Raw genomic sequence first — 13,265 nt, 5'->3', positions numbered from 1 at the left:
CTCTTCATTATTTTAGTCCTCCCATAAATTAAAAATTTTTTTTATTTTGGGGGGGTTTTTGGGGGGGGGGGGGTGAAGACAACAAACAGGTGCACTGAATCTAAATCTGACATCTTGTGTGTTTAATGACGTTTCAAACGAGACGCTACCTTGTCAACCAAGTTGGCTGCTCCCAGTAGCTTCTGTCTTGTCTTGTCTAAACTCCTATCGTGGCTCTCGAACTGCAACGCAACACGAACCACAATAAACACATAAGTGATGCATGTGCTGCTTTTCTGATTAAATCCATCTTAGTTATGACAGGGGGAATTTCTCAGAGATGTGTCTAAATAGAAATAGTCGGTGCAATGTGTTCATTAGTTCATGTTTACCAACTAAAAATTTAACAGCAACCATGTAAGATGGAAATTTATATATAATCTAATCATGTACTGATATATTAATAAACACGTGTGAATTCCACATATACTTCTCCAACTCCTATGTTTAAAGATGCAAAACCACAATTAGCATCTGATAAAATGCGACCATATATGGACATCTCCCAACCTGTTTCCTTACCTCAGCTCTGTCTGCAACCAACAGAAGCTCCACATATTTCATGTTCTGCATCACCTCCCTTTTCTCCTGCATATAAAGACGGTTGAATGAGTTAACAGTGTCATACACCCCTTGAACATTTTATTTACATTTTGTCACATCGTAACCACAAACTTTCACTTGCTTTATTAGAATTTTACGTGTCAGCGCAACACAAAGTAGTAGCTTTATCTCTAGAGGTGGCAGCAACAGGTCAGAAGAACTTACATGAGTGTCCCTCTTTGCTTTGTCTGCATTCCTCTGAGTCAGCTACTTTTCGTTGGCATATTCTCAGTAAAATACGTTAAAGTTTGTTGTTCTGAACACGTTTAAGGGTTAGGAACATTTATGAAAGCCACTTTAAAGTTTTGGTTCTCATTAAGATGGCAACCCACCCTCCCAATCCGTGGAGACGCCGTTCCTCGGATGAAGTCATTAAGCCTGCCCCGATGCTCCTCATCGCCATAGTGATGTGTGCAGCTCCCCTCGGGCAGACGGAGACTCTCCGCTCTGAAGACAGCATGCTGCCGGGCACCGGTGGAATCGGGAAGAGGCTCTACTAGGTAGCTCACGCTTTCGTTCAGAGAGATCAGTCCCCTGAGGAAACGACACGTAAAGTCATACATCATCACGGAAATCAGTTCGCTTCCTTGATTTGGAAAGAGTGCCAATAATAAACCCATTTCTTTCTACTGCTTTACATTTTCACAAGTAATACATTTTCAGCTGAAACAGAGGGAAAAAAAACCCCAGTAGATTTCATTTTGGTTTCTTTCACTTTGACAACTTTACGTGTTGTCAGGACAGAGAAGTGCATGCCTCCTGCTGTTGACAAATAAAGATCAGCTGGGACCGACGCAGCCGAAGCACAATCCTCTCGGCTTCTCCGCATAAGCAATGCGTACAACAACAGCAGGGTCGCGCATCTGCAGAGAACATCTGCTGAAGTCGGGCGCCCACACATCGGCGTCCCGCTTTTGATTTGTTTGCATTCCTGAAAAGAATCGACATGGAGATGTACTCCTTCGCTTTCCCTCCAGATGTACGGCCAAGCATAAACACTTGATTTGTGGCAGGGTTCCTCCTCGGCTGAAAGGGCCTCCAGCGGGAAACATCAGCAGCTCTGAAGCCGCAGGAGGAGAAAAAAAAAACACAACAACAAAACACTAAGCTGCACTGGATGAACCTATTTTAGAGCCAATAACCTACTGACTCAAAGGACTGCATGAGAGATTAGACGCACTGCATAAGCGTTTGGCCCCAACATTATCACAGTATAAGTGTTTGCGCAGTGTTTTTTTTTCTTTTTTTTTGCAGCACAATTATTCAATTCACAGACAAGCTTCTCAGAAATGTCCCCTCTTGCATACCAAATATGCTTATATTTATTTATATATTGAGTAGTCTCAGTTTTGTTGTCAACGTTAGACATTTGTCGTTATCTATGTACGCGGGTCCTACATGGTTTTCATTCAGAATCACCAAACTTGTCAAGACTCTATTTTTTCAACCTGTGGTTTTTATAGTTTGTGGAAATTTAAATACAGAGAATTTTTTTTTAAAACTACTTTCCTAGTAGTTATATTTTTAAGTTCCACAAGACACAAATGTATACAGTACTGAAATAGAGAGAGGAGTAGCACCGCTTCACAGCTTTAGTTTGGCATCTGGATTTGTTTAGATCAGCTCTATTTCAAAATCTGTAACTCTTGCACTTGACAAATAAGGACTGGGTTATCTGTTCAGTGTTTCATCCAGACTCCATTTAGACACTACAGGTTCATTTCAATTTGAATTTCATGATTCCAAAAAGCAGTAAAATGGGCATTTTCTACTTCTGAATGATTAGTCAGTCTGATAATTAGAAAAAGAAAAAAAAGAGGTGGATTTTCACAGCACTGTGGGAATCCACAACGCTGATTGGTAAAATCCTAAAATCAAGGTGGGACATCTCAAATCAATGATAAAAAAACCAACCCTAAAATTTTAATATAAAACAATATAAAATTTAAAGACTAGAAAAATTTACTGTAAGCCACACTCTTAATAGATGCTTCAAAAATATCACTCCAAATAAAATAAATGCATATAAAAACTAAGTTTTTTAGCTACTCTATTTTAATTTACTGAGATGCATATCTGTATTAAAAAAAGAAAAAAAAAGGTGATTGTAAAAGTTTCTATCATCAAGATACGATGATGGCACATCTACAGTTAGAATACTCAAACATTATCACAGCATAACCTAATCAATTACAGGTAATAGATTAACAGATACTGGTAATAGATTCCACTCAGATCTTCCTGTTGTTAGTTAAGGAAACATGTTTTTTCTGTCAGCCTCAAATCTGACGACATGTATTTCTCTCTACGGGCTGAAGAGTTGTTTTTTTTAACATTTGATTCTATGAACTCTTATGATAATACTCGTAAAAAAAAAAAAGGCGAACATTCAAAAGTATACCTGCTAAATTCAGACAAACCAGTCTGCTTGTGCCTTCATTTAAAGTGCATTATGCAGGTACTTTAGGGTGAACAAGGAACCAAACATCTGAAAAAAAAAAAAAATGATAAAATAATTTCTGTTTTGCGAGTAAGTCATATAACTGAAAACTACAGCAACCTGCTACAACAAAATAAATTAAAAACCTCCCATCTGCTAGATTTAATGAATATTTCTGCTCCTTCATCAAAGCTGTAAAGCCCGGCCTTTGAGAGTGAATCTATATATTTACTGCAGTCTGCTTTGTGAGTTCAATGCACGAGTAAATAAAAGTCTGTGAATAAACGTTGGTTTTCTTTACCTGATCCCTGAACAAGTGCTGACAGCAACACTGGAGCCTTCAATGCCCAGAACTTCGCCATGATAGAAACAATTTTCCTGAAAAACAAAGTCTCGTTTCAACCCTCAGCTTTCTGTTTTCAATGTAACGTTCTTGTATTTTCAGAAAGAAACATTCTTGCATGTATTTTCAGAAAGAAACATTCTTGCATTTAACACCGACGCTGATTTTCACTTGATTTCCTCAGGTTCACATCGAATCTTCCTTTTTTTTTTTTTTTTCTCAGAAATGCGCTGTAATGTTTTTTTGCTGTGTGATTTAGGAGCATAAAACTGTTTCTTTAGACTCACGGTGCTGGCAGGAGAAGCGGACCAGCGAGCTCCATCAGGGCTGTACCAGATTTCCTGATACCCAGGGGCCAGCAGCTGTCTGGAGGCAGTCAGCACAAAGAGGACGTAAACATTGGAGACACAGAGCAGCAAAACATATAGAGATCTCAAGGGTGAACGTGAACCGTGGGCAATGGTTAACAAGCAACAGCTGAAGGAACGAAGATAGTGAAAGAGAACATTGCATCTCAATCTTGTAAACTATTCATTCTGGGAGATAACCTCACTGAACCAAAGTGCTTTAACGATTTTCTTAAGCAAATCTGAGATAGTAACGAACAAAAAAGATGTCATGAGTGTTTAAATAAATCTATATATATGTTTTCCTGAAATCCTTCACCTGCTGCCCGGATTGTGTAACTCAATGGTGAAAAAGCATTTTGTGGACGAAGTTAGCTCCCCATGTTCCAGATGTATTTTTTTCTACAATAAAAACATTTCTCAATTGCTAAACAAGTCTGACTCCACCGCAGAGGCTGATAAATCAGTGGAGGTTGCATGGATGTCTGGACATTGAAAAAACATTGCTTTGGGTAAAGCCTTGCATTTGTCTTATCCTGCATCTCCGTGTGTGCATGCGTGCGTGTGTGTTTGTGTGTGTGTGCACGTGTGTGTGTGTGCGCGTGCGTGCGTGCGTGTGTGTTTGTGTGTGTTTCAGCAAGGGCCTTTGGACTCAGATCAGCGTTGATGCTTCTTTTCCTGTAGTGCTCCGTCCAACTGTGTCTCAATCCATCCTTCCTGTTTTCATTCATAAACTTTGTCTGCCCTGCAGATGGTTTTCTTTTGCTCTGCCTCTGCAAGTGTATTTTTCTCCCCTAAGATTGAACTTAGAATCCTTTAATCATTAGTCCAGCAAATTCCAATTAGAATGATAGATGCATTTACCAAATCAAGTGACAGCCGTGACCCAGACCAATTTGACTGAAATGCATTAGGTATTGTAGTTTTATTTTTTTAATATTCAGTATCTGTTTCGTGCTGCAGCACAAAAGCTGGAAGACAACATTGATGTTGTTTTAAACACCGGGTGAAGTTAGCTTAATTAATCAAACAACTGACTTTGGAAATGAATTGTCCTTTCACTAACACGAACCAAATGTTAGCTAGCATTCTGAGCTTTAGCGTAGCTAAAAGCTAAGCAACTATAGATCTCTCTGAAGTTGTAATTCAATTGAAATACGGGGGCTTCTTTTAAATTCAAACTCCAAGCTAAGCTTGTAGCTGCACTTATAACCTGTTTGTATCTACTGTATTTTCCGGACTATAGAGCGCACCTCACTATAAGCCGCACCCACAAAGTAAAAAAAACAACAACAACAACAAAACTTACAAGCTGCAACGGGCTATTTGCAGCTGGTATCTCCTCTCATGTGGGTTCCATGATGAGGGGGTATGAGTTTGAAAACATTTCTCCTTCGTGCCAGCTGCTAGCATGTTGTTGTAAACGAAAATCAGCACTTTCTTCTTTGATTTACAATTTTGACTTCCAATGATTCCCTTCCTGCTAAAGAGCCCCCTGGTGGTTGAAGAAAAATCCACAGAAAAGCCGCACCGGGCTGTAAGCCGCATGATTCAAAATGAGGGGAAAAAAGTACCGAAAAATACGGTACTTATTGGAAAATCAATGTTAGACAATGTGTTTCTACAGTGTACGAATGCACATAAGGCTAATAAATTCAGCCGAATTAGCATTAGCATGGCATTGCTAAGAAAGCTCAGGCTGCTTGTCATAATTGGTCATTTCAACCAATCTATTGTACAAGTGCTTCACGTTTACTGCACCATTTGAGGAATGTTTAATTCCATTTGAAATTCAGACACTACATCAATAGCTCACTTCTGAATGAGGGAATAACTGCTAAAACATTTCCCAATTGAGTTCCATCTCCAACCTAACCTCAACCTCCAATATGGCTTCTACGTAAGATGTAGTGGTGATGATGCATTGGTAAACATTTGTATATCATAGGGTAAACAATGTATTCAGTTCAGTACAACGTCTTTTAAGGACTGTGGTGTTGCCGTGTTTGAATGTATAAAGTGCTAAGAAGTACCTTTCTGTCAACTGGTGCTGCTAACAGAGGAGTAACTGTGCTAAAGAATTATCAACAAGTCTGATAATCTATACAATGAGCTGAGAACATTAGCACAGTATTAGTCAACTCAGGCTACAGTGTCTGATGGTTTACCATGAACATTTCTAGTGAAATCCAAACACCACTTAAAAATGGCTGACCACTTCAACAGCTAAATTCAGACATCTTTGATCTGTGTCCTCTCGTTTCCTGCCGTATATGTATATTTGCTAAATTAACACACTGCTTGCTTTACATACAATGCATATCATACAAATTGCATCTCACAAGGACGCAAGTGAGGAGATCTCCCAAAATATCTGTTTCTCTAAAGCGTGATTGGGACAAATGAAGGGAAGTCTTTTCCGTCCCCTGTCAGACGCCCTGAGGGAGGCCAGCCACTTGAAACAATGACAGCCTGTTGATGCAATCTTCAACAAAGCAAGTCACAGACAGAAACGACTACTTCATCATCCACAGAGAAAGAGGAGGCTCTAAAATTACACACGTCCCACATAGAGGATTTAAAACTGATCAGTCACTGTCATCGCAAACAGGGCAACCCCCACAGTGTTTGGATTTGACCTCCTGACCTCATCTGGCCTTTCTTTAGTTTTGCAGCCTCTTGAACTCAGATTCCCGTCATGATCTCGGGTTATCTTTAAGACTCTGTGGTTTTCAGAGACCGAATGAACGACAAACTCAACTTCGCTCTGCTGCTACTTCGCAGCTCTTTTATATGAAGGGCAATTATGTCGTCTGAAAAAGAAACAAATGACTCCGTCTCCATTCTTGCTTCTGTTCACACGCCAATCAGCAGCTCTGTGCCTGAGCAAAACCACTCTGACATACCAATCCTTGGGGATAACCGTTTGTGTACACTAGCAGACTGATGGCTATATAACCTGCCCCGGCGTGACACATAGTCAAAACACACCATCTATGAAACTATACAACTAGCCTCTACCGCCAGCAACACATTTGTTACACCCTGGTGCAGCTCCTGTCGGTTCTTAAGGGTGTTTGGCAGAATTTATTTAAAAAATGTATCCAATCAAAGCTGCACACATAACATATTCCATTATCTTTATGGTCATTTGCATACCAGAATGCAAAGGTTGGCATGCTCATTCTTATCATCAGTAGGAGATGTGACATAGATTAATTCCTTTAACCGGTATCTTAAATAGAGTAGGTAAAAGTGCCACACTAAATCACAGAGGATGTGATCAACGCAGTTTCATTTTGTCTCAGTATTTCCTGACAGATGGGAGGCGTCAACTGGTGATTAAAAACTGGAATAAACAGCGGCGACGAACCTGCGTGACAGAAACTGTTTTCCTTTTCAACAACCATGTGCGCTCCAAAAGCACAAGGTCAACTTTACTAATTTTACAAAGTCATATTCACAAAAGTATCAAACACTGCCAGATGAGTTTAAGAATATAATTCTGATTTGTAAAGATAAACTCAGTTAACCAAAACAGAAAACCAAAAGAGACATATTGTTGCCACAGTAATGGCAAAACAAGGATTTTGATCAAAGTATATTCATGTGGTTACAAATTGGTGTTAACACATAAAATCCTCCTTTGATCTTACATATCTTATTAATATGAATAAGTAGAAATCCTGGCTTGTACGTGTGATAAGACAAAAAATAACTTCACTTAGTATCTATGCACTTCACTGTACTGATCTAGCACATAAAATCCCACTAAAACAAACAGAAGTTTGAACCGTGATAAAATGTGAAAAATAAATTTGCGAGGGATGAAACACTTTAGGAGCAGCACAGCTAAGCATGGCCAGGCGCCGCGAACCTCATTCCACTGCCAAGTTTGAGCCAATCAGCCTAAAACGCATCCCATTGACTTTAGAAAAACCTAAAGCCTTTAGCTTATTTGCATTCCAGTAAATACCACGAGGGCTTTCAAAGTGAGACTGTAAAAGTCCTATGTGCTGGCCAACGACGTCTGGATGCCTTCCAGTGCTTGGACAGATGCTGTGATTTAGCACAGCAATGTTGCTGGAGTCTGGGCTGTCCAGCAAATGAAGCTGAAACAAAGAGCCGGTTCAACATTGGCAGGAGAAAGACGGAGTGGGGGAGTAATGCTAATGTACTTTGGAGATAGTGACGGGTGGGGACAGGGTTGGGGAGCGAGGGGGTGTAATGCAACAGGGTCAGAGGGTTGCATTCTCTCATAGTATCAGATGACATCACTGCACAGAGGTAGGGGGTCAGGAGAAAGATGGCTGACGCAGAGCAAAAAAGAAAAACTACATTTCTGCAAAGGCTTCTGAACAGGGAGGATGGCGAAAAAAAAAGATGACATCCCGCATCTGTTTTCACCACTGAGTCTGTAAAAGTTAGCTTGCGGATGTCATCTGTCTGCGTGTGGCCGCCGACTCCCTAAGCCTCGCTGCCGGGCTCGTTTATTTACACTGGAGCCCCGTGGGAGCGTCAGGCGAGGTGAGAAAACTCCGGTTTCCGAGCTGGTCAGTGGAGGACGGGACAAGATAAGGGCGGACTGAAGGAGAAGGAAAAGAGCAAAGAGGAGAGACAATGGCCGCGTTTCCTTAGGGAGTGCAACATTCAGGTTCATGCACTTAATGATGTGCAGGAAGGGCACTAAGCTGAAGAATAGAGAAAGTCAGGCAGTGGAGGAAGAGGTAGTATCCACACGGGTCCTGTCTGAACCAGAGAGATATAACTCACGCCCAAACCGACCCCAACTGTCACACTTTTCCTCTCAGCTCATCCTTGCTCAACCCTCCGGTCCATGACACGCCCTTTCACACCGCTTCCTCTCCATCTCGCTGTGTAGTTGCATTACCTTTCTTGCACTCTGAGTCAGCCTGCACTCTCTGGTCCTCGCCTTGCTCTTAACCGAATCAGCCCGACGCAAGTGCGCCGTGGCCTTTCATTTAGATAAAAGCTAATGCAGACACACACACACACACACACAGAGAAGAATGACTGGGAAGGACAGAAATGGATTAGGTTTGGACTCCGGCCACAAAGAAAACCAATGCCGACAAACACTAATGTCTATGTTTTCCTTCACGTTTTGTTGCTGCGACTGGCTAAAGAACAGATGAGGTAAAGCCGGGAGAAAAGAAGGACAGCTGGAGAACGATAGCCTTGGAGCGTCACAAGAGACAAATAAAAAGGATGACATCGAGATCGTTCCACAGCTGCTTTGGGTTTCCCATATATCTGCTGACCTTGTAACACAGTTTTAGGTGCAGAGAGGATACAGAGATGCAGCCAGGATACTACCATGGCATGTATTTACTGGCAGCGTTTCATCTGGCTGCTCCTGAAAAATCATTAATCTTCCCCCTCCGACACAAACTGCAGTCTTCCCCGGCCAAGCTTTTAGTCTCACAGCCATTTGTGTCTCAGCACTAGAAACGAATCAAAAGTACTTTGGGAGTCTTTATTGGGAAACAAAGGGGTGAAACAATGATTTGCGATGGGGGGGGACATAATACTAGTGCTAAAATTAAAGAGTGAAAAACAAAAAACAGGGTCTTTCCAGAAAGCATCAGAATTGTTCTGTAGGAACTTGAACATGAACTATTGTAGCACTCAATGCATTTAGGCATCTAGATGTGGTGAGGGTGATTTGCTGGAGTTCTAGCGAAGCACCAGAACGAGGACGGAAGAGGAGTCAAGTGAGTTTTGTTGTTGGTGGGAGATGGGATGGTCTGAGTATTCCAGAAATACCGTGTTGACGTCAAAAGTCAAAGAAGAATGCGAAAACTGGTTTGAAATGACACAAAGGAAACTATTTTTGGTTTCAAAGTAACTACATATTGTCAATTAAGGGTAAAAAAAACCCTGGAATTATTGGAGCACAATATTTTAGTAAACAGCAGTATCAGTGTTGGTTTTCTTCACCTCAAAAGCCTTTTGTCCAACAGCAAAGATTAGTCAGATATGAATAATAAATATTTATTTAAAGACCAAATATCACCATATATTAGAGCTAGGATATCCAACATGCATGAGCCATGACAAAGCAAACTGATGACGGTGCCAAAAAAAAGAAGGTCTATTTGCTGGAAGCAAGTTTTGTCAAAAGGACCAAGGAACTGAAATCTTGGATTGAAGAGAAACAACTGGGGTGTTGTTTGTGAGCATAAAATATTTACTTGGTATTTTTTTCCCTCTCAGTAGAAAACATTTGCTGTTCTCCTTAGATCACGTTACAAACTAAATCACTAACCATTATCTGTAAACATTCATTATAAAATGGTGGATCTGTGACTCCTTTTGTCTTCATGCTCAAACCAACAGTAGACGATAACACTCAACTATCAATGCTGCTGGAGTATTTCAGCTTTCTTTCTACATCACCACATGTTTAGCATTAACTTAAAAGATCTTCAAGGCCCCGCTATGGTGAAACTCAGCAGCCTGGAATCAGCAAAAAGCGCTTTTAAATCCCTGGGAAAGGTGCCGGTTTAATGGGTCTTCAAGCAACACTTCTTAGACAACATTTCTCTCGACTTCCTCCTATTCTCTGAATAAATACTTAGAAAAAAAACTTTGTAAGGTCAAATTTGAGCTACAGATTTTGCTGTTACAAAGATGGAGACAGTAAGCTCCAAACCCAAACATAATTAAAAAAGAAAAGTTGTAAAAATGATGACTCGTGGTGCTTAACAGCCTGGGCTGGCAAGCTACGCTGTGAAAGTGCACTAAATGTAAATCTGCATGCCAGGCAGATGGGCTGCAAGACACCATAAAACTCTCAAGGATCCAATTAAGTGTTAGAAGTTATGATGAGCGTAAATTTTGTTAAATATGTTTGCGTAATGAAGCAAGTGCAGTCTCTAAGTGAAGTGCAGCATTCGAGCTATTATGAACACGCAAAAATATATCAGGACAAAACCTAACTGGATGTCTTGAAATGTTCAGATCGTTTCCTGGCCCAGAACAGAGGAAAATTGCACAAGAAGGATTTCAAAATGCTGTTTTATCTTTGCAAGAAAAAGATCGTATTTCCTCTTTTTTGGAACAGCTTGTAATCATTTCTTGAGTATATTAACACCTTCTCCATCCTGTTCCGAGAAACACACTGTACAAGTTTTATCTAATCTATGTCAAAACCTCACGCCCGTCGCCTCATCAGTCATCGTTTCCCGCTCTGTCTTCTGACCACACATGGTCGGACAGGTTGTGATTGATGAAAATCCCTTCTCCCAGAGGGAGGTGGGAGGGGGGCCCCCACAGTGAGACCACCTGCCGGGTCGACGGAGCGGAGGGGAAAATCCCTCGGGGCGGGTGGGTAAGGGAGGAACGTTCATCCAGACTCGCTGGAGACGCGGCTCTGTGAGAATCCAAATGAGGAATACACTCGAGGGCAGAAGCAGACTCCGTGGCTGACGTTCATTAAGGCTCTGCTGTCCACTTGTCTGCTGGCTCCAATCCAAGTGATAAAACCTCAGCTCGTTTATCGTAAAAAACGCAGACCTACCCTGCAAACTTTCTATTAAAGAGGGGCAAGACACTTGGCTCTCGTTCTGCCATCGTCTCATTGTTAGTGGACAGGAACCGCAACATCAGATTGCAGGATGTTCGCTGGAGAGGCACAATCTCACTTCCTGTTAGCTCAAGGCGGACGGATCGGGTGTCTGTCGTCCACCACGACCCCCCTCCCTCCGCCCCCCCTCGTCATCACCCACCACCGGGGGCGCTGACCTTGTGAACGCGTCCATGTCACAGCTAACATCTGGTCAAACAAACAAGGGCAAGCAGGTCGGCCCGCTGATGACTGAGATGCCGTAATCCTATGGTTCTCAAGTGCCACTGGTGGTACTTGGGTTGTCGTTAGGGTTACTTAGAGAAAGTTTCACTCTTACAAAATAAATGTGGAGCAAATTAGCTGCAGGGGTAATAAATTAAAGATGCAACGGAAGGCTGATCTGGGCTTAAACAGGCTACAACCGAGATGAAGACGCAGTGGAGAAAATACCTCTGACTCCATAACCTTTTACCTTGGATCAAATAACATTGTCGAACCCGACTTATTCGCCGCTAAGAAAGAAAAGCCTCCCCACCGCATGATGTTGCCACCATGTTTCACCCTGTGGATTCACGGTGATGCACAGTGTAGGTTCTCTACCGCACATTAGCACATCGAATGTAGCCAAAATGTTTAATTTAAACAATCTGACCAGCTGACTATGTGGCTTGTGGCAAACCGTAAAAGGAGTTTTTATGGCTTTTCAGTCACCAGTGAGTTTCTTCTTGCCACTCTTTTGGGGAGAGCGCACTAGATTCTCCCTCCTGAGCTGTGAGTTTCTGCAGCTCTTCCAAGGTCACCATCTCGGCAAGCAGCCAATTGTGCCTACTCTTTGCATTTTTAGATGAATGAATGAATTATAGTGCTCTGTCAGTTACCATCCATTATTCATGTTTGGACTGTATTAAACTAATTTGATGACTTCTGGAAGTAATTTGTTGTAGACTGGATTTTATTTACGGGCATCCGAGTAAACCAGGCTTTACTTGTTCCCCCTGCAGGGTAAGCATGGCTTATTTTTTTTAAATATTTGCATTTTTTTTAAGACTTTATAGTTGTTNATCAGGTGTTAATCTTCCAATCTTTCAATAACACATAATTGTCAAGTGATATTTTCAAATTTCCTGTCTAACTCAAAAACGCGACGGGGCTGCTGGATGAATGACTGCCCTAGCGCCCAACCACTTAGCAAGTTTTCTGGCGTAAATCTTGATTCGTAAAATAAATTTGCACATCATCTAACACTTTGGCCTGCCACCAAAAAATCTGGTAACACTTTATTTGAAAGGGTGTGAGCCAACTTTGCATGATTTTGTAAATTATGATAATTTAATGCAAAGTTGGCATTTTTAATGGACTTTCAATGCAACTTTTAGAGCAACTTTGCATTAAAAGTGTCATTATTTACCGAATGACACTTCATGACAACTATCAGAAACATTCATAAAGACTTCTTTATGTTCATGACAGTCTTAATATGTTCATATTAGTCTTATGCACACCCCTTCAAATAAAGTGTTACCAAAAATCTCAATAAAATATACTAAACTTTATGTCCCCAATGTAAAAAAAAAAAAAAAAATGATGCTGTGTCTTCCTGAAGGTACACTCACTCGTTTTTTTCCAGGTGTATTCTGAGCTGCTGGCCCTCGGCTGAGATCAGAACCTGGACCTCTGCCGGATGCTGGAAAACACAAAACAGAAGAGATTCAGCCATAGCAACGCACACTGGCTTCACATGAGAACAAATCTCAGCTGTTTTGTTACTTGGGTAAATATCCAACATTTCTCTCTCTCTCTCTCTCTCTCTCACACACACACACACACACACACACACACACACCCCTTTTTGTTCACATCTGTTGTGTCTACACGGGGGCACCCACACGCGGGAGAGGACCT

At 41.4% G+C, this 13,265-nt stretch overlaps 1 protein-coding gene across 1 annotated transcript; it reads right to left on the bottom strand.

Moving 5' to 3' along the window:
- Window positions 1-115: 115 nt before the first annotated feature.
- LOC106943388 (disintegrin and metalloproteinase domain-containing protein 19-like) lies at window positions 116-13,080 on the bottom strand. The gene is made up of 6 exons (XM_015026701.1): window positions 12,977-13,080; window positions 3,713-3,791; window positions 3,384-3,460; window positions 975-1,176; window positions 562-627; window positions 116-221 (listed from the first exon to the last, which is right to left on the bottom strand). Exons 1-6 carry the CDS (start codon window positions 13,078-13,080, stop codon window positions 123-125), a joined length of 627 nt encoding a protein of 208 aa, XP_014882187.1. The 3' UTR covers window positions 116-122.
- Window positions 13,081-13,265: the final 185 nt, after the last annotated feature.

This window comes from Poecilia latipinna, unplaced genomic scaffold (genome assembly GCF_001443285.1).
Source record: "Poecilia latipinna isolate Pla-1442-1.1 unplaced genomic scaffold, P_latipinna-1.0 Scaffold5245, whole genome shotgun sequence".
NCBI lineage: Eukaryota > Metazoa > Chordata > Actinopteri > Cyprinodontiformes > Poeciliidae > Poecilia > Poecilia latipinna.
The sequence above is the reverse complement of the archived record's forward strand: the minus strand, read 5'-3'. Positions and strand labels throughout refer to the sequence as shown.